The sequence below is a fragment of the Lasioglossum baleicum genome, chromosome 19 (genome assembly GCF_051020765.1).
Source record: "Lasioglossum baleicum chromosome 19, iyLasBale1, whole genome shotgun sequence".
In the NCBI taxonomy this organism is placed as follows: domain Eukaryota; kingdom Metazoa; phylum Arthropoda; class Insecta; order Hymenoptera; family Halictidae; genus Lasioglossum; species Lasioglossum baleicum.
The window spans coordinates 7,438,941-7,458,886 of record NC_134947.1 but is presented as its reverse complement, the minus strand read 5'-3'; the positions used below and the strand labels follow the sequence as shown (position 1 = coordinate 7,458,886).

Genomic DNA, 19,946 nt, shown 5'->3' with positions numbered 1-19,946 from the left:
TTGCACCTACTCATTTTTTTCAAAAATGCATAAAGATCCGCGGTCTAAGTAATAACGTTTCTCTGTCGGTTTCTCCTAGCGATAAGACCATTCTATACAAAATTAAAGCTGACAAAATGTGCCATAAGATTAACTCATTAATTACGAAACAGAAACTTTTGCCTCACGTGTTTTGCGTTATTTGACTAGCACAATTAGTCAACTTTGAGCGCGGATATCTCAGAAACTGTGCGAGATAACGAAAAACTGAATCGAATCAATCTTGTGGCACATTCTGTCAGCTTTAATTTTATATAGAATGGTCTTATCGCTAGAACGCATAGTTTCCGAGATATCCGCGTTCAAAGTTCACTAATTGTGAGAAAGAACTCTTCAGCACAACTAGTGAACTTTGAGCGCGGATATCTCGGAAACTGTGCGAAATAGCGAAAAACTGAATCGAATCAATCTTGTGGCACATTTTGTCAGCTTTAATTTTGTATAGAATGGTCTTATCGCTAGGACGCATAGTTTCCGAGATATCCGCGTTCAAAGTTCACTAATTGTGAGAAAGAACTCTTCAGCACAACTAGTGAACTTTGAGCGCGGATATCTCGGAAACTGTGCGAAATAGCGAAAAACTGAATCGAATCAATCCTGTGGCACATTTTGTCAGGTTTAATTTTGTATGGAATGGTCTTATCACTAGGACGCATAGTTTCCGAGATATAAGCGGAAACCCGAAAAAGAGCTCACCTCCTAAGAGTGGGGACTTTTAGTATGTTTACCTCCTAACTAGTCCAAACAAAGACCCAAAGTTAAAAATTGTGTTCCTTCGATTTCCCTATACAACTTTTCGTTGACTGGACTAGATCCAGATTCGCATTTCTGTTAATTGAACGTTCAGTCGACGTTACTCATTTATTAATGCCAGTTCGCGAACCCGAACTAACTTTTTATTAATTCTAATTGAATACGGCGAATTCGCAATTGTTCTATGCAGCTGTTCGCGCTTTGTGCGCTTTACCAACTCCTTGCAGTATGATACGTTCAGATCCGAAAGTTCTGCTTGCTCGGAAGAGATAAATGGTTTCGAAATGGGTACTCTGAATTATGTATCCTGCATTAGCGCTGCTCTAATTTATCACGAAACTATATCAGACTTATCGTACCCGTTTTTAATTAAGGATCAGAATTAACTGAAAAATGTTTAGAGCTATGGATCACCGAACATTCATTATTAAAATCTTTCTCGTCTCTCTCGTTTCGTGGAACTCTCAGGTCCGCGTTACGCAATTCTTGATGATGCCCTAGATAGACTCGGTCACTATTGATTCAGTTTCAAAATAATTATTACGCGTTATTCCCACTCGATATTTCGGAGTGCTGCAAATTTGTTCAACACACGGTAAATTTGCCGACAACAAATAATTCTCTACGCTTTCCAATCAACAAGGAACAGTTATATGCGAGTAGAAGGCTGATCGAATTATCTCGTAACAGAATAAACGAAATCTGACTGTCGATAATAAAGTGCTATTATTGAGATAGACAAGTATCGAAAGTTTGGCGAACTTCGAGGGGAAAAACAAAATATTTGCCATCTTCTTCGACGCGCCAAATGAATTTCGAACTTGGATGGTTAAATGGCCCATAACTTTCTACAGAATTAGCGTCCACCAGTTTCCGGAAAACTTCCAACTATGTTAGCGAAAACTTTTTACAGTGGGGATTCGGAAAAGGATTTCAATGCTTCTTCCTTGAACTGTAAACTATAGCGTATAACCGTGACAGTGTCGGATGTTACGTGAACAGTAGAGTATATCCAGTAAGTCATTTTGTCCTCACTGTTGCTCGCGTCTTGTGCTCAAACGAATTTTTCCAAAAGTGTTACATGAAAACCTTTACAACAATTCTCTCGTTCGAAATCAAATTTATTTGGATTGAAAACAAAAATTTAGTTGGAACGTTTCCTGACAATGACAGAAATTGTATTTCCTGCGATCAAAATAAGTTGGACACCTTGTATATACTCGTTGCAAATGATTAAAAGACACAATACTTAAATTTCAAGTAAAATTTCCAAGCAGATGTCATATAGGACATCTTGCATGCACTGTAAAAAATTGGAATTTGTAACTAAATAATCAATGGAAAATTCGAAATAATGTCCACAGCGTTTAAAAGACAGCGTTTTACTTCCGAAAGCGACAACCCTCCGATTTTGCTGAAATTTTTGCCAAAGATTCCTTGATTAGTGAAGAAAGTCCCTAAAAGGATTTTTGCCCAGCCCCCTTCAACGTTTTGACGGTTCTTACTAAATGTTTTCTAAAATATTGATTTTAGAGAAAAAAGTTTTAAACTAAAAATGAAGCTCATAAAAATCTCTACAAAAAAGGTTATATACATTTTTTACGTCAACCTATTATTTTGGCTTTTATGACCCAAAATAACCCGGCCGGATCAAATTAACACTGTCAAACATTTTTTTAAATATATGTTTTATTAAATATGCGAAAAGTTTTTCATTTAAAGGTTACATATATTTATTTAACGTAAAGAAAAGTTGGGGGGGGTACTTCCGAGGGGCTCCGGGTGGCCTGAAGTTTTGGGAATAGGTTCTTTTTTTGATGGGATTGATTCTTACCTATTTTAACACAGACGAAAATCCAGGTCATATGAGTTATTGAAGTTGTGAACATTTAATATTGTTTTTCTCAAAAACTATTGTTTTTATGACAAAAATCAATACGACATAAAATGTGTATTTTGATGAGACCTACAACTTTTATTTGAAGTATTTTTCAAAATTACCATTATTTACGGAAATAAATGGAAAAACTACTATTTTGCGTCAATTTTCACTATCATATTCGTAATCAGCACGTCAAAGTACGTAAGAGTCCAGAATATTAAAAAAATCGGAGGGTTGTCGCTTTCGGAAGTTCATCCTTTTCAAGTAGCTGTCATATAGGACACCTTGCATACAATTGGAATTTGTAAGTAAACGATCAATGGAAAATAAGAAATAATGTCCACAGCGATTAAAAGAAATTTTGATAAACATATCGGTAATTTCCAGATAAAAAAGAAACGTCAATTTCCATAATAACAATTTACGTCATAATCTCTTTGGATTGTAGATTTTATGCATTTACGAACATGAATTTAAGGATATTATGATATTATATTCGCTCGATTAAAATTATTAGCGAGCGTAAAATGTGTATATATCGTTTTATAAAAATTGCAGAACGCGAATGAAGAAATTTATTGAATAATTTCATTGTATGAAGAAATTTATTGAATAATTTCATTGTATAAATAAATTTATCGAATTAATTGAAACTTGAGAATCCCTCCGAGATTAAGCTTAAAATTGAATTATAGGAATTCCTCTTGGTTGAATGAGCGACGCAAACAAGAAATGGTTGTAAATAAAGTAGCAAATAAATATTTGAGCACTTCAGCGTTGCAGTTCCCTTGTGAAGGGTGCTCTTGTTCAATTAAAAGCCCGTTTCTTGCGCAATTCTTGCACGAGGTCGCGTTGGATTGTGACGAGATACACCGAGCACTCGCTTAGATTCTGTGTAACACTCTTTCACAAACAACCGGATCAATACCGTGCATCTTGCAGGAAGGATATATCGTTACATCTGGGTCTGTGTTTCCATCGGTTTTAACCGAGGACTAGAATCTGCGTCGGGATAGTTTTATTTTTGACTTGCTCGGACTGAATGATTTATTGATCTCGCGTGTGGATCAAGGGGGCGCGTCGATGGGAGACCCGGACCATTTACGGTAGCTGCGCGAGGATGGATCGATTGATAATAACAAAGTGCAATTTATCAACGGCTCTTAACGGCGATACAGACGAACGTTACGCGAGATTTCCTTTCCATGGCTATTGTCGGAGCTAATCACCGACACAGATTTCTCCGACACGGTTTTCGCCGACAACATTTCTTCGACAATAGCTTTGGCCTACAACGCCTTTAACCGACAACGAATTTGATCGACAATGATTTTGACTGACAACGAATTTGATCCACAACAACTTAAGACAACCACAGTATGTATTATCATATGTATTATCATACAACTAGCTTTCGCCCGCGGCTTCGCTCGCACAGGAAACCGTTTAATGTCCTCGGAAATTGCTATTGTTTCTCTATAAAACCTTTTAACCCCCTATTCACCCCTATAGAGTTTTAATTTTATGTCATGTCGCCATCTTAGATTTCTAAACCCCTTTTCACCCCCTTAGTGGTTCAATTTTTAAAAATGCCGAAACAGGTGTTTGATTAATTATATCAAAGAGCATTAAGACCAAGTATGAACTAAATCCGACCACGAACAAAATATTCCTCATACAAACGTTGCAACCCCTTGTCACCCCCTTAGGGGTTCAATTTTTAAAAATGCCGAAACAGGTGTTTGATTAATTATATCAAAGAGCATTAAGACCAAGTATGAACTAAATCCGACCACGAACAAAATATTCCGCATACAAACGTTTCAACCCCTTTCCACGCCCTTAGGGGTTGAATTTCGAAATATCATTTCTTATCCCTTGTACAGATCATGAAGGGAACCTCTGTACAAAATTTCAACTTTCTAGGTCCAAGGGTTTAGCCTGGGCGTTGATAGGTGAGTGAGTCAGGACTTCGTTTTTATATACAGGGTGTCCCAAAACAAATGAAAATCCCGAAAGGGGGTGGTTCCTGAGACCATTCTAAGAGACATTTTCCTTTGCACCAATGTCAACTGCGGCTTTGTTTAGGAGTTATTAACGAAAAACACGGACCAATCAGAGCGCGCCCTGGCCCGGCGCGCCAAGCCGCACCGGCAATAACTAAATTTTCGTTAATAACTCCTAAACAAAGCCGCAGTTGACTTTGGTGCAAAGGATAATGTCTCTTAGAATGGTCTCAGGAACCACCCCCTTTCGGGATTTTCACTTGTTTTGGGACACCCTGTATATAGATAGATAGATAGATATTGTCATACTGTGTCTCAAGTCGTTGTGGATCAAATTCGTTGTCAGTCAAAATCATTGTCGATTAAATTCGTTATCGGTTAAAGGCGTTGTCGGCCAAAGCTATTGTCGGAGAAATGTTGTCGGCGAAAACCGTGTCGGAGAAATCTGTGTCGGTGATTTCCATGGGACTCGTTAAATTGTGCGGCCCGCCAGGCAATTTTATATTTCTATTGAAACTTTTGTTACTTGTTGCATGTATGCAAAAAATATTAAATAAACGAAGTGTCATTGTTATAATGCACAAGTGCGACTATGAACTCCCGTTCTATATTTGATATCTTTGATATAATTGAGTTACAGTGCAACAATGAAATGAAACAAACATGTTTGCGTCCCCATCAAAATTGAATTTTTACAATACTGATATTACATCCGAGAGATATTCCAACTTAAGATATTTTGCACAACGAGTTCTACGATAAAAATCATAAATAACAAGTTGATTATTATTAAAATTTAAGATAACGCACAGAAAATATAAAGGAAAAAATTCGAAGAACAAACTTATCAAAAAATATTGATTTTTATACTTTTTGGTTACAAATAACAGTTGTTAGTAGACTGCGGATCTTTATGCAAAATAAAAAATGTTTGCATTGATTGCAATTCACAAAAGCCAAATAGAAATTCCTTTCTCCTATTAATTGTCTTATTTAGCTCAAATTAATACACTAATGTCTTCAAATCTTCTTAATTCGTCCACTGCTTTAAATTCTACGTGTCCATTTTCGTCATAAATGCATAAGATCCGCAGTCTAGTTATTAGTGTCCAGAAAATTGGATTCTCCTCGATAACTGTTATCGATGAAGAAACTGTTTCGATTGCTGAAAGCAGTTATCGATCCAGAGAAATTTATTCCGATCGCTCATTAGAGTTATGGATCAGAGAAATTTATCTCGGTCGCTCATAACAGTTATCGATGATCGAATTTCTTTTCACTTGTTCATAATAATTATTGACGAGAAAATTAATTTTGGTTGCTTATTTATTGTCTACTCTTTTGCGGAATGAGCAAGCCTGTCAAATTCGTTGACAAGATTTCGTACAACAAGACGAGTCAACAGACCGTAAGAACAACACAAAATCTGTTTGTTTGTCACATTAAATTTTGTTTGTAGCAATTAATTTTACGAATTATTTTTCCATAGTTTTTTCAAGGTCATCGTTATTTTTTTTTTATCGAGAAAACTTATCTTTTTTTATTCCATCTTGTAGCGGCTGAGAAAATACATTAGAATATGCTTAAGTCATTAACAAGATGGAATAAAAAAAAAATAAGTTCTCACGATAAAAAATAAAGATGACCTTGAAGAAACTGTGAAGAAATAACTGGACAAAAGAAATTGTTCTTCTACGATATTCCTTCTTCGATACCATTTAAATTATGCCATAAATATTTTTTGTGCCACTAAAAATAGAGGAGATATTTAATTGGCCTTCTTCAGCTGAGACACCCTGTGTACGAAACGAACAAGAACGCAAATATGATCGTTAGACTGCGAATCTTTATGCGAAATAAAAAATGTTTGCATTGATTGCAAGACACAGGAGCCAAATAACAAATTCATTCTTCTTTTAATTATCTTATTAAGGTGAACCTCCACTGTTTTAAATTGTACGTACCCATTTTTGTCATAAATGCATAAAATCCGCAGTCTAATGATCATTAAGAAAGTAACGTGGAGGAATATATGTTAGTCATATCTTGTTTCATTTTTTTTGTTCTATGTCGTCCCTTCGGATGGAAAAGAGCCGTAAAAGCCGTTGCATTCTGCACACACTGAACATCGAGAGAAATTTTGAATACGACTGCCAATCATCGACCAAAAGCCAGCCAGTAATGAAGAATAGGGCATTCAGCGGAGAGACGATACAAAAACACTGAGTGTCTTTGAAGGTACCCTTGACGAATGTTCATTGAAGAACATGCGTCTGTGTCCCCGTGTATACATGGAGGAGAGAGTATAACGAACAAGAAATGAAAGAGCGAACAGAAAAAAAGGAGTAGAAGAAGAAGAAGAAGAAGAAGAAGAGAAGATGAAGAAGGATATATACTGTAGTGAGAACGAGGCACCATTCAATTTTCGATTCATGCGAATCTTATCTCAATATCGGCGGAACACTTTGGGACACTCGATGAACTGAAGGGGTTCGCTTCCCCTGCCCGGCCCGGCCCGACTTCGAAGAATCGTCTCTTCATGAAATTAAGTGGCGCTTTTCATTTTCTGAGACGTTAATCGGCTTTGTCTACAAATATGTCACTCCGCCGGCGGCGGCTAGAATGCCCTAACCCCCGAGGTAAGCTCATCTCCACGCCACTGAATCTTTCAGAGCGACCGCCTACAATACTGCTTACGAAAATGGGGTCGCCGACGCTCGGTGACATTCGTTAAGATCTTTCTCCTAAATCATGCATTCCCCACACATTCTAACGAAGTTCGCTCTCGCGTGTCCACCCCGGTTGTCTGTCGCGCATTGTTCGAACGCTGCCGAAATTGTTGGCCGAGCTTGCAGTAAAAGATTCGTCATTTAATCACGCACAAATGGGATTTTGAAATTTTTGTCTAGGCCTAATACAGTGGTCGAAATTTCTGTAAAGTTATCTTCTTTATCATAGATATTTTAAAAATATCACCATTTTTGTTGATTTAACGTATCTGGTCTTGTGCCTTGTAGACACTCGGATAGAGGGACTGCGTACTCTAGACCGCTATGTTTACAACTTACACGTTTGTTTTGATTTTTTTCTGTGTGGTGCAGAACACAAGTGCGAAGTTTCTATAAAGTGACTTAGTGTTTCTCTGTATTCTGAGCAGAGAACTACGGAAAACTGCGAATATTCTAAAAGTATTAGTTTTAAAACTCGCAGAAATCCTGTTTGTTATCATTTGATTCACGTGTATGAGAATGCCGAGAGGAAAAGTACTAACAAATGAAGAAAAAGCATCAATCGATGCTTATAAAGATATGGGCTGCTCTAATCGCGCAATTGCTAAGAAAACTAATCGGTCATATACTGTGATTAATAATTATATCAATTTACGTGAAAATTACGGAAAAAATCATCTTAAAGGTAGTAATAAAAAATAGTCAAAGAGACAACATTCAATATTAATGAGGTCTGCAGCTAAGGAAAGGAAAAATTGCAGCACAATTTCGAGCTGAATTGGAGCTCCCAGTAACAACAAGACGTGTGCAACAACTTTTAAATTCTTCTGGACAAAAATACAACGTAAACCAGGACTTAAAGAAGTACATAAACCGGCCCGAAAAAAATCTTAAGGGTGGGAATTGGAAGCAACCCTTCGAGTTAATGATTTTTTTCTACCCTTAATAATTTGATCACAATGGTGAAAAAATGTATAATATGAAGGAGGTAAGTTCGAGTATTTTCGTTCTTTTTTTATCTGAATATCTTAATTAACAACCGAGAAAAAAAATGATACAGTTAAGGGTATTTACCCTCATATCATCCTTATACGAAGGGTTAGCGACTTAAAATTTTAGGGGGTTATCTTTCAACCTAAAACTAACCTAAAACCATATCGTTTTCCACATAATATCAATAAAAATTGTGGGTGGGGCCGCTGGACTAATCTTAGTCTGCTAGGCCCTTTATTTCATTGAATAACTGTTATAAACGATTGAAATAAATTTATTTCATTGAGTAACTGTTATGAGCGATCGAAATAAATTTCTCTCATGGATAACTGTTAGACGCGATCGAAATGAATTTCTCTCAAAGATGACATTTACCAACAAGAGAAAAAATTGTCGGTAACTTATAATCGTTATCTGTAACCAATACGATTTTGGTCGATGAAATACTTGTTGTTCTATGACTTTTTTTTAATTTTGGTTATAACAATAATGGTCCCTGATTATATATCAATATCATATCAAAGAATAAAATGAGAAAAAGCATATAGAATGGAATTATTCTACGTCGGAAGAAATGTTTAATTTTCGAGTTGAACTAACTTCGAGTGCAAAAGGTTAACAGAAATATTTTTACGAGTTCTATATCATAGAAAAATTTAATTAAAATCGGCGTGTTACGATTGGGTAACCTCCCTTGTAAGTAACTGTTCTATTATCGAAACACACGCGTGTCCCTGTTTGATTCGAATAATCGAGACTTTACCGTATTGTTCGGTTAAACCCCCCACCCCCCGTTTACCATAGCCAACTTTTGGTGGAACGACTGAGTTGACTGACCAAAGTCATCCGTGTAACCACAGTGTTAACCAGTTTGAAACGACTTCCGATCGTTCAACCTTCAATAGCCCATTTGTCTATCTTTGGTTGAACGGCCTGATCGTTTCAACTGTATTTGATCGCCTGACAGAGCGGATTTGATGCATTTATGCCCGAGATGAGTAGCTGTAAATTGAAACAGTAAAGACAGTAGAAGAATTTCGAAATACTGTTACGAAATTTATGTACACAAACTTTCGCTACTGTATTGTATGAAAATGGCAGATATCAACGTTTTTAACTTCTTTGGAACATTTGGATTATTTAGTCCTGAACATACACAATGTTTCAAATTGTACGTACCCATTTTTGTCATAAATGCATAAAATCCGCAGTCTACTAATAACTGTTATTTGTAACCAAAACGTATAAAAATCGATATGTTTTAATCATTTTGTTCTTCGAATCTTTTTCTTTATATTTTGTATACATTATATCTTAAATTTCAATAATAATCAACTGTTTATTAATGAGTTTTGTCGTAGAAAATTTAAGAATAACTGTTATTTTTGGTCTTTGATTCACGGTTAATGGAACAGTGGAAGTGATTCATGTAAAAATTGCAATTTGCAAAAAAGACGAGGAGATTGTGTTAAAATTACACTTTTAAGGTTTGGCGGTTGCTGTTATGAGAGAAATAATAGCCAAGCGCAATTTACAATTTAATTGCTTTTTATGGTCGATCAAGAAAACGTCGGACGGTGATGCAACAATGTGAAGTTTTTAGATTTTAATTACTCGCGTATATAGAAACTCCAATCTCGGAACATTTGGCTTGAAGCATGGACAAAGGTGCCATCCACATTAGCAAATATTTATTTTGCATTAAAATAGTTATTTTACTGGATTGATTAATTAAAATTTGGATAAAAAGTGGAGTACAAGTAATTATATCGCCCATCTATAGGAATCGTCCATCCAAAAGTCGCCTAATGTAAACGCGGCTTGAAAATAGATCTTCGAATTTTGATTGGGCGATGAAATATCGAAATTCAAGTTGTTTGCAATTCGACCGTTTAAACGATATTCAATAGAATGTTAACACTAAACCTAGCACGGTGAAATGACCGGTTTTATATTTCCCAATTATCAAAATTCATTTATGGACAAAATAATGGAATTTTCTTTGTCGTATTTAGTGTTGCCATTTTTCTAAGGCAATATTCACCAGATACTTTTAATGCTTGGTAGGTATAGTGTTAATGGATAGGAAAGAGAATTTGCATGTTAAATTTTAACCTGATCCATGAAGATCAGTTTTACTGCAATGCGCTTATGCATCAGACTCGTATTTTATTTAAGACTGCAACTACTAACGTGGATTGAAACGACCTACTTAAAATTCCTATGATAATAAAAACACGTAGATGCTACAGTGATGTACTAGATGAGGTACTAGACCTGATGCGAAAATAATGGCCGACTTTCACTGTACGTTTCACGATTTTGCTAATGAATCGTTTAGCTTATCGAGCGTTAGAACATTTCTTTCGAGGCGTATTGTAACATTTATTCGAACGATTATTTGCAAAATACTGCACCATTATTTTTGCGACGATCTAATATGAAATTTACTCTTTTGTAAGTCGTGTCACGCGCCTAAAATTCGCTCTGACAATTTTGAGAAGAAAGTAGAAACGAATCGATAAGCTAGTGTTCATTATTCTCACTAGATCGCGTCGCTTCGAAGATCGTATAATACTCCGAGAAGACACTTTAATGCATTTGTAATAATAAACTAACTCAGCAAGGTAATTGTAAATCAATTTCGAAGACAACTTCTATAGCATTCTGACAAAAAACCATTGATTCCTTCGTTGTCCACTTTAACACACTTTAGTGCACTTGTAATAATAAATTAACTAAGCACCGTAATTGCTAATTAATTTCGAAAACTATTTCCATAGCATTCTGTCAAAAACAGTTGATTCGATGTCCCAAAGTATAATATTCCTTTAACACACTTTAATGCATTTGTAATAATAAACTAACTCAGCAAGGTAATTGTTAATTAATTTTGAAGACAATTTCCATAGCATTCTGTCAAAAAACCATTGATTCCTTCGTTGTCCACTTTAACACACTTTAGTGCACTTGTAATAATAAATTAACTAAGCAGAGTAATCGTTAGACTGCGGATCTTTATGCAAAATAAAAAATGTTCGCTTTGATTGCAGGAGACAGGAGCCAAATAAAAATTGTATTGTTCTTTTAATTATCCTATTAAGCTGAAACGAATACAGTGATGTCCTTAAATATTTTGAACATGTCCACTGAATTAAATTGTACGTGCCCATTTTTGTCATAAACCATTCTGTCAAAAACAGTTGATTCGATGTCCCAAAGTACTACCATTCGCTAGAATCTCCACCGTATTGAATGTTGCCTCCCAAATGTTTGTTAAATTCAGATACGTAAAGCGTAGATGTATCTTGGTATCGACAAAACAATGCTAACTGCAATTGTTAATATTGTTAACTGGCGGATGTAACCTCGCAATACTAAATCTAAACGGTGTTAGCACTCTTCGGAAATAAATAAAAGATAAAGAGACGATCGATTCGGTTGGCTCTGAAAAAGTTAAATGGGAACCGTTTTAATTATTACAGTGAGCCATTTATTTTTCGAACGTGTTTAATCACCAGGCCCTTTGTCACTGTCTTTGGTCAAAAGAACCACCGTTTTAAACTGATTTAAAGCTATCGAACTGATCGACAATCGATTCCGAGGCAATTTAAAAAAATCGAGCAATGTCCTGCAGCGAATTCGGTATTCTACTTTAGTATTTCAACAGTAGTGTTGCACTCACTACAATTTGAAATCTCTTTCGAACATCGGGGAGAATGGCCTAATTTGGACCGGCCCCTAAATTGGACCATGGTTACGGTAAAACTTTTATATAATAGAGAACTTAGTACATTATTTATTGTAAGGAACAAACAACAACATTTTTTGAGACTATATTTCCAAACGAAGAAATGTTTCAAAAATAAACGGAAAGAACAAGAAACAAAAATATAGTGTTCGTGACGTAACAAAACCCAAACTAAAGAAACGCAGAACTTACCATTTTTATAAAATAAAATAAGTCTTCGTGAACTAACGAAACTAATGGAATATCTAATATAATATAAATATATTTTAAAAAACAATCCAATATGCAAATTAAAATTTTACATAAGCTATCGCTTTTTACTAACAAGTAAATTATTAATTGTGGCTGGTGTAATTGTTAAATTTGACTGGTCCAAATTAATAAATTAATATCTCTCTCTTTTTCTTAACCAAAAAATTTTCTCAATAAATAGAATAAATATTTTATTCGGTTTGTATAGTATGCTATCATAATCGGAATTATTTTGTCATAATATGTAAGTACTGTTTTTGTATGTATTTTGTAGTATCTAATACTTTGGAATAAAATTTCTTAACCAATATATAAAAAGAAACATTCTAAAAACCACGTTTATATTCTATTCGTTTCTATTTCTATTTCTTCTATTCTATTCGTTTATATTCACGTTTCTGACTGAGCTCCTTCGGTGCGAAATGGGTCAGTGGAGTGGGGATGAGTCGGAGTGGGAACGCGTAGTGGAGTAGGGAGCGCTGGCGTGCGGAGTGGGGATCGCTGAACGCGGTCACGTACTACCGAGCGTCGCGCAGCGAGGTGTAACGGTTAATATTAAAATTTTTTCTCCTGAACGCACAGTTTCCTTTTTAATTTGTTTTTTAATATTACATTGTCATCTAGTTCTGAGTTATGTTTAAAGTTTCAAGTCTCTAGCTCATCGGAAAGTGGTTTAAAATTCGATTACAAGATTTAACGCATACAACAACGACAACTCGGCAAGCTAATATAAGCGCGGTAAAAAGAACACGGTCCAATTTAGGGTCCTCGTGATCCAAATTAGGAATGCCGACTGTGGAAAATATTGTTTTGCAACGACATTTCGGTCAGCTTTTTCCACATTTATGTATATCAACCATAATGTTGAGATTAAATTTTTTCAGCTCGAAAATATGAACACGTTTTCGACTGATGGAGGCATTTACTCGAGTGGTCCAATATAGGGAACCTTTTCCTACTTTCAATTTCGGGGCTTGAATATTTCCGACTTTACTGTGCCACTTATTCCTATAATCAACTTCGCCAGTGCCTGTTTCAACTGGCGCTATCGTTTCACTTGATTGGAAATATTTCCCCGTGTTAATTCCATCACTTAACCCCGTACTAGACTGGAAGCGTAATTGATTCATGCACGGGAAGCGATAAGTTACTCTCGCATCGGCTGCAAACTTTTACAACAGCCAAAGACAAGATGGTGAAATAACTTTGGTATTCTTGGGTTGCGCGGCTCGTCGCAATAAATTATGAGAGACGTATGTTACCTTATCGGTCTCGTGTATTACCTGGAGATGGGCAATCAAACCGCTCGCGCTCGAGCGAGTTCGAATCTACGGTGGATTCGAGCAGCTTAAAACCGGTATTGCAAAAATCCGTGTGCTCCGACTGTAAATTACAGTCAACACTTTCGTTCGGACATTATTCTTATCGCGCAATATCGAGCGTCTAGGTCTATCGGTTGGAAATATTTCCTTGAATCTTTTACAATCTCTGCTGCTCTCGCGAGGATCCTGCCAGCGTCAATCTTTAATTAGACCATTAAATATGATTGATCACCAATTATTTCATGTTCCACGAACATTCGGAGGCTTAGAGAGATATTGAAATCATTCTAGTTTGAGCTATAGCGATGCACTGAAGGTGCATGTACCTTACACAATAAATTTACTAATTTATACAATATTACATTTTCTTTTAAATTATATAATAAATTACTAATTTATGCTCTAATTTAAAATTTTCCCCCAATTTCAAATTTTATAATAAATTTACTAATTTATACTCTAAGATTAAGCCTTTCTTTAACTTTCTATTATATATATATATATATATATATATATATATATATATATATATATAATAAATTTACTAATTTATACTCTAAAAAAAATATTAAGCCTTTCTTTAAAATTCTATAATAAATTTACTAATTTATAATATAATATTAAAATTTCCTCCTAAATATTATATAATAAATGTACTAATTTATAATCTATTTAAAATCCCCCCTTAATTTTAAATTTTACAGTAAATTTAATATGTTTATATTTAATAAATCTACCCTCAAATATCCTATTAAAATTACTAATTCATATTTTAATTTTTAATTTTATAAAACCTTATTTACAATTTAATTCATATAAATAAACTAAATTAAGCTTTTAGGTTCATACCCTAACTATAGAAACATTAAATTTTATAGGAATGGAAATATTTGAAGGAAAGACTTTTGATTATGACTAAACACGAAGAACGTTTAGTCATAATCAAAAGCCTTTCCTTCAAATATTTCCATTGCTATAAAATTTCATGTGTTCTGCAACTTCAACGTCATTGTGGCACGTCTTCCCCTTATCCGATCAAGTTCATCTTTTGCAGTAATCATTTTCTTACCCAAAGGCACAATTCTAGGGTCGGGGGACGTGAAAAAATCTCACAAAAAATTTAAAACTAAAACTTTGGGTATATCATTTTTTCACGAAATGGAACAATATTGGGAGGAGTCGTGCCCAAAATTTCATGATCGAAGAATAAGGCTTATCAGTAGATTACGGCCGACTATTAGTAAGGATTTATCGCGAAACGTTTCGCGGAGACTTTGGGGTGAAGGGCCGCGCGCGTTCGAAAGAAAAAGTCACGAAAAAGGCATTGAAGAGGGCTAACGCCGTTAGTGGTGTTCCCTCGAGAGCGCGTATAGCAAAGAGTAGGTTTCCGCGGGACGATTGTACACGCAGAGAACATGAATAGGAGAAAGAGAGATAGAGACAGAGATAGAGAGAGAGAGGAGAAGAGAAAGAGAAAGAGAAAGAGAAAAAGGTGGTGAACATACCAACGCCGTTCGCCTGGCAGGACTGGAGTTGCACGGCGACGCTGAAGCCGCGTAGTTTCACCGGTGCGGAATTTTCCTTGCCCGCTAGGAGGGCGCATTGCGGCTTTAGATCACGATGAATTATATCGTTCTCGTGGCAGTAGCGTATCGCCTCCAGGATCTGTCGCATGTAATGGCTGGAAAACGAAAGCTGTGGTTATACCGGCAGACACCATGCGGGATAGAAAAGTTCTCGGGACGAACACGCGTCTTGTTCATCCAGAACCCACCACCGCTACGGCGAGAATATCTTCAGGCCTGCTGGGACCTGATACGCAGCGAAACTGGTACAAGGCTGTATTATTGATCCCGCGCAACATTTTTCCGCGCTGCAAGCGATCAAAATCGGAAGATAACGCTGGCCGCCTGTCGCGGTCAAAACGATCGCGGAAAACCCAAAGCGTACGGTCTGGAGCTAGAACTCAAGCTAGAGCTAGATCTAGAGCTAGAGCTAGAGATTGTGGCCGTTGTTCTGCTCGGTTTCCTATTGCGATTCGAAATACTGGTTTCCTGCACTGACAATCAGATTCAGAGTCACAAGATTAACCTTCGCAAGGTGATGTGTGGTCTCGGAGACCCCAGCTTCAAATTTTGGAGAAGAATTTTTATATGAATGAAATTCAGTCTGGTTACCTTTTATCCTGTGTTATTCTTTATCCCAAATTTATTAAAAACGAGGCTGGTTATGATATTCATCTGTCGGGGTCTAAGAGAACCCACCTAACTATTTATGTGTTATTACACTGAGAAAAAAATCCTGTCGAAAGAAAAAAAATATATGTTGATTCAATAAGATGTACTATTGAATAGTGCCAATATCATATGAACTTATTTTAATATTTAATACTATTGAATTTCAATAGCAAAACTCATTTCCGCCAATCATATAAGCGAATAGCTTGACATCAATGTTTTCAAAAAAATAAGATATGGCCTCAAACCAATTCCAGTATAAATCAATACATTTCTCAAATTTTTTTAACAACATATCCGATTGAACATATCATTTCATGATAGACAATTCAAATACATCACGATTTGCTTCTAAATTTCATACTATTGAAAAGAATACATTGATATTCATCGAAGTAAAAAAATAACACGCGTGTTATTGTAGTAACTACTTTTTTTTCTCAGTGTAGTTACTTACTTTGCGAGGGTTAAGATTCGTCTCCCATATACCCTGCACCAGAGTTGGGCAAAAATCAACTATTAATTAAAAATGACTAATAGTCTGATTGATTTTTAGTTAAAACATTTTGGTTAGTTCGTCATAACTACATGGCACTAGTTAGTCACAACTCTAAGTAATCGTTAGTTATTGCTTATCAGTTATGATTAATCATTAGTTAGTTTAAATGAGTACATTGGAATAGACTTCTCCCATGGAGAACTGTTATGAGCGATTTAAATAAACGTCACCCATGGTAACTGTTATGTGTGTGATTGGAATAAACTTCTCCCATGGATAACTGTTATGGGTGATCGAAATTAATTTCTCCCATGGATAACTATTATGAGCAATTTAAGTAGATTTCTCTCATTGATAATTGTAATAAGTGATCGAAATGAATTTGTTTCAGTAACTGTTATCAGCAATCGGAATAGACTTCTCTCATGGAGAACTGTTATAAGCGATTGAAATAAACATCCCCCATGGTAACTGTTATGTGTGTGATTGGAATAAACTTCTCCCATGGATAACTGTTATGGGTGATCGAAATTAATTTCTCCCATGGATAACTATTATGAGCACAATTTAAATAGATTTCTCTCATTAATAACTGTAATGAGTCACATGATCTTTATGCAAAATAAAAAAAAACTGCGTCGATTCTAAGACACACAGATTAAATAAAAATTTCTTTCTTGTTTTAATTATTTTATTACACTGAAACTGATACGTTGATGTTCTTAAATTTTTTAAATATGTGTCCACTGCTTTAAATTGTACGTACCAATTTTTGTTATAAATGCATAAAATCCGCAGTCTAGTAATGAGTGATCGAAATGAATTTTTGTCGACGATAACAGTTACCAAAAATAGAAAAAATGTCTTCAGTGACTTATAATTCTTATTTGTAATAAATACGATTTCAGTAGATGAAATACTCGTTATCCCGTGACTTTTGTTTTCCATTTTGATTGTAACAGTATAGTCCCAGGTTGAAAGATATGGAAACCAATGATGTCTCGTTGAACGGCTCATTTGGCAGCACACGTCTGCAATTCCCGTGGCTATTGGCGTGATTCGCCAGCAGTGAAATGAATCGCAGGGTATGCGGACTCTAAATCGCAAGAATAAACCAGTCCGTCTTCTCTGTAACTGTTCGGAGCAGATGCTGGAAGTAATAACCGGGAGCAGAGGGATCTAAACTTGCAAACACGCTCCCGCGGACGGTTTTGGACCTGACGTGTGTCTACACTGTCCATCACGCAACCGGCTAATTTGCTACTATTCAACGAGGACGGATTTGTAAACAGAAGAGGTCGGGAATCACCACGAGGGAACGATGCGACGCTCGCTCGCAAAAACGTGATCCTCGAAAGCGACCGTGCGCTGAAGGATCGCTAACCAGCAGAGAATCGCACCGGGATGTTTCGTAATGCACATGCAGTCCGGTCAAGAACATCGCTATTAAAAAAATATATGTCCTGTGAAAAACGCCGCGTACGTCGAGCTCGAAATAACACCGTTTTACGAGCGTGAGTAATTAGTATTCCGACGGATCCGTATACAGCGAATTGCAGGAATATTCGGACGCTCTGCAGGACGATCACTTTTTTAATATTCGACCATTCGACTTGGATTTGTTCAACGAATTAGAACAATTAGTGGAAAGAAGTGTTGGAAAAATTTCGATTGGTTGGAGTTACGGAGAAAATACTGGAAGCTGTACGGATAAATCTATTTTTTTTTTCTTTTAATTTGTGCGGTCTTTTTTTATGCGATTTATTTTGTAGGATTTTTTTGTCATCAGCAGATCAGCAGGCTATCTCGGATGACGTTGTCGTTATCAAAAAAGTGTTCCTACAAAAGTTGTTTGGTATGACGGGCTACATTACGTAGTATTAATTGTTTTCTTGTGGGTGGAGTGGTAGAGGACATTTCAAGGTCACCTTGATTTTTTAAAACGGAATGTCCTATTTTTTGTACCAGAGATCGATAGAGTATCAAATTCTGAGTATAAAAGTGTTGACCTTCATATGCTCTAAACCTAATAGTTAGCGAGATATTATCCAAATAAGAAAGAAAATTGTTTCGATAATATCTCGTTAACTATTAGGTTCAGGACACATGAAGGTCAACAGTTTTATACTCAGAATTTGATACTCCATCGATCTATGGTACAAAAAAATAGGACATTCCATTTGAAAAAATCAAGGTGACCTTGGAATGTCCTCCACCACTCCACTCATAAGAAAACAATTAATACTACGTAATGCAGCCTGTCATACCAAACAACTTTTGTAGGAACACTTTTTTGATAACGACAACATCTTCCGAGGTATCCTGCTGATCTCATTTCAGCAGAACATCCTAAATATGTATTGGATTATGTACATTTTGAAAATTTCTCCATGAAAATTTTTTTTAATATTTCCATGTGTAATTTAATTATTTATTTTGTTTGGGAAGCACTTTCTCGCTATTCCGTAAAGCGTTGACATATTTTCTAAGTGAGACATTTTTCATGCGGTCCCTCTCTACCACAAAAAAAATTTTCTTTAATACGTTGTGAAAAATTATTTGTTAGAGCTATTTATGGAGTTTGTGAATATTTTTTTTGTGCGCTTTTTTCCTGCGGTACCTATCTACCGCACAAAAACAGGTTTGACTGTATTTTACATATTCTTACTAGAGCCCTGCAACGAAAATTTAAAAAATACGTTTTGCAGATCTGTGTTAATTACACACCAAGATCTACGAATCGTACTTTTTGAATTTTTAATATAATCCCGCATAAAAAAGTGGTGAAAACAGGTTTCAGTATTTTTTCTGCAATTCCGACCAATTACAATTTTATCAAAACTTCTTTCTCACGTCATGTGGTCAGTTAATTATTGTTCTGACTTTAAAAAAAATAAATGTGCTATAAAAAAGTTGTCTTTTAAATCAATTTTTTAAATTGTCTTTCAAAGTTTGCGAAACGGATTTTGATTGGCAACCACGCACAGGCACAGAGAAGTGCTCCAACTCCGAGTCGTACGTTTTGGGTTTGTTTTATATGTAATTCGTTCATCGTTAATGTTTGAAATAAATATAGCAATTGGACGTGATCTAACAAATTATTCGGGAGTTCCAGGACGCCGTATAATTTCACGGGCACAGTGCACGGACTGTCTTACCTGGCAACCGTTTCACTATACACGAATCCAGCAGTTGCTCTCCGAACAACCTCGAAGCATAAATCGGAGCCATCCATACTGAAACAGAAGCGCGGCATTAACATACAATTTACAAGGCACAAGAAGTTGCGAGTAGACTGCGGAAAAACATGTTCGCCAGACTTCGTTGCGCCTACGTCATGCATGTATTTCAATAAGGCGCATGCTAAAACGCAGTTCCACAAGTGTTCCAACATTATAACAAAACAAAAGAATACCGATATCTCGTGGTATATCTAAATTTGGTAATTATACAGGGTGTCCCAAAATTCCTTCAACAGCCGGA

General features: G+C 35.9%; 1 protein-coding gene across 8 annotated transcripts in view; it reads right to left on the bottom strand.

Annotated features, from left to right (window-relative positions):
* The window catches only part of Cask (peripheral plasma membrane protein CASK), a 601,001-nt gene that overhangs the window by 537,115 nt on the left and 43,940 nt on the right, over nt 1-19,946 (bottom strand). For all 8 annotated transcript variants that reach the window (XM_076443708.1, XM_076443712.1, XM_076443710.1 and 5 more), the window contains exons 4-5: nt 19,622-19,699; nt 15,233-15,408 (exon numbers count right to left, since the gene is read on the bottom strand). In XM_076443708.1, the coding sequence (XP_076299823.1) occupies nt 15,233-15,408; nt 19,622-19,699 (254 nt within the window). The remainder of the gene's footprint in view (nt 1-15,232; nt 15,409-19,621; nt 19,700-19,946) is intronic.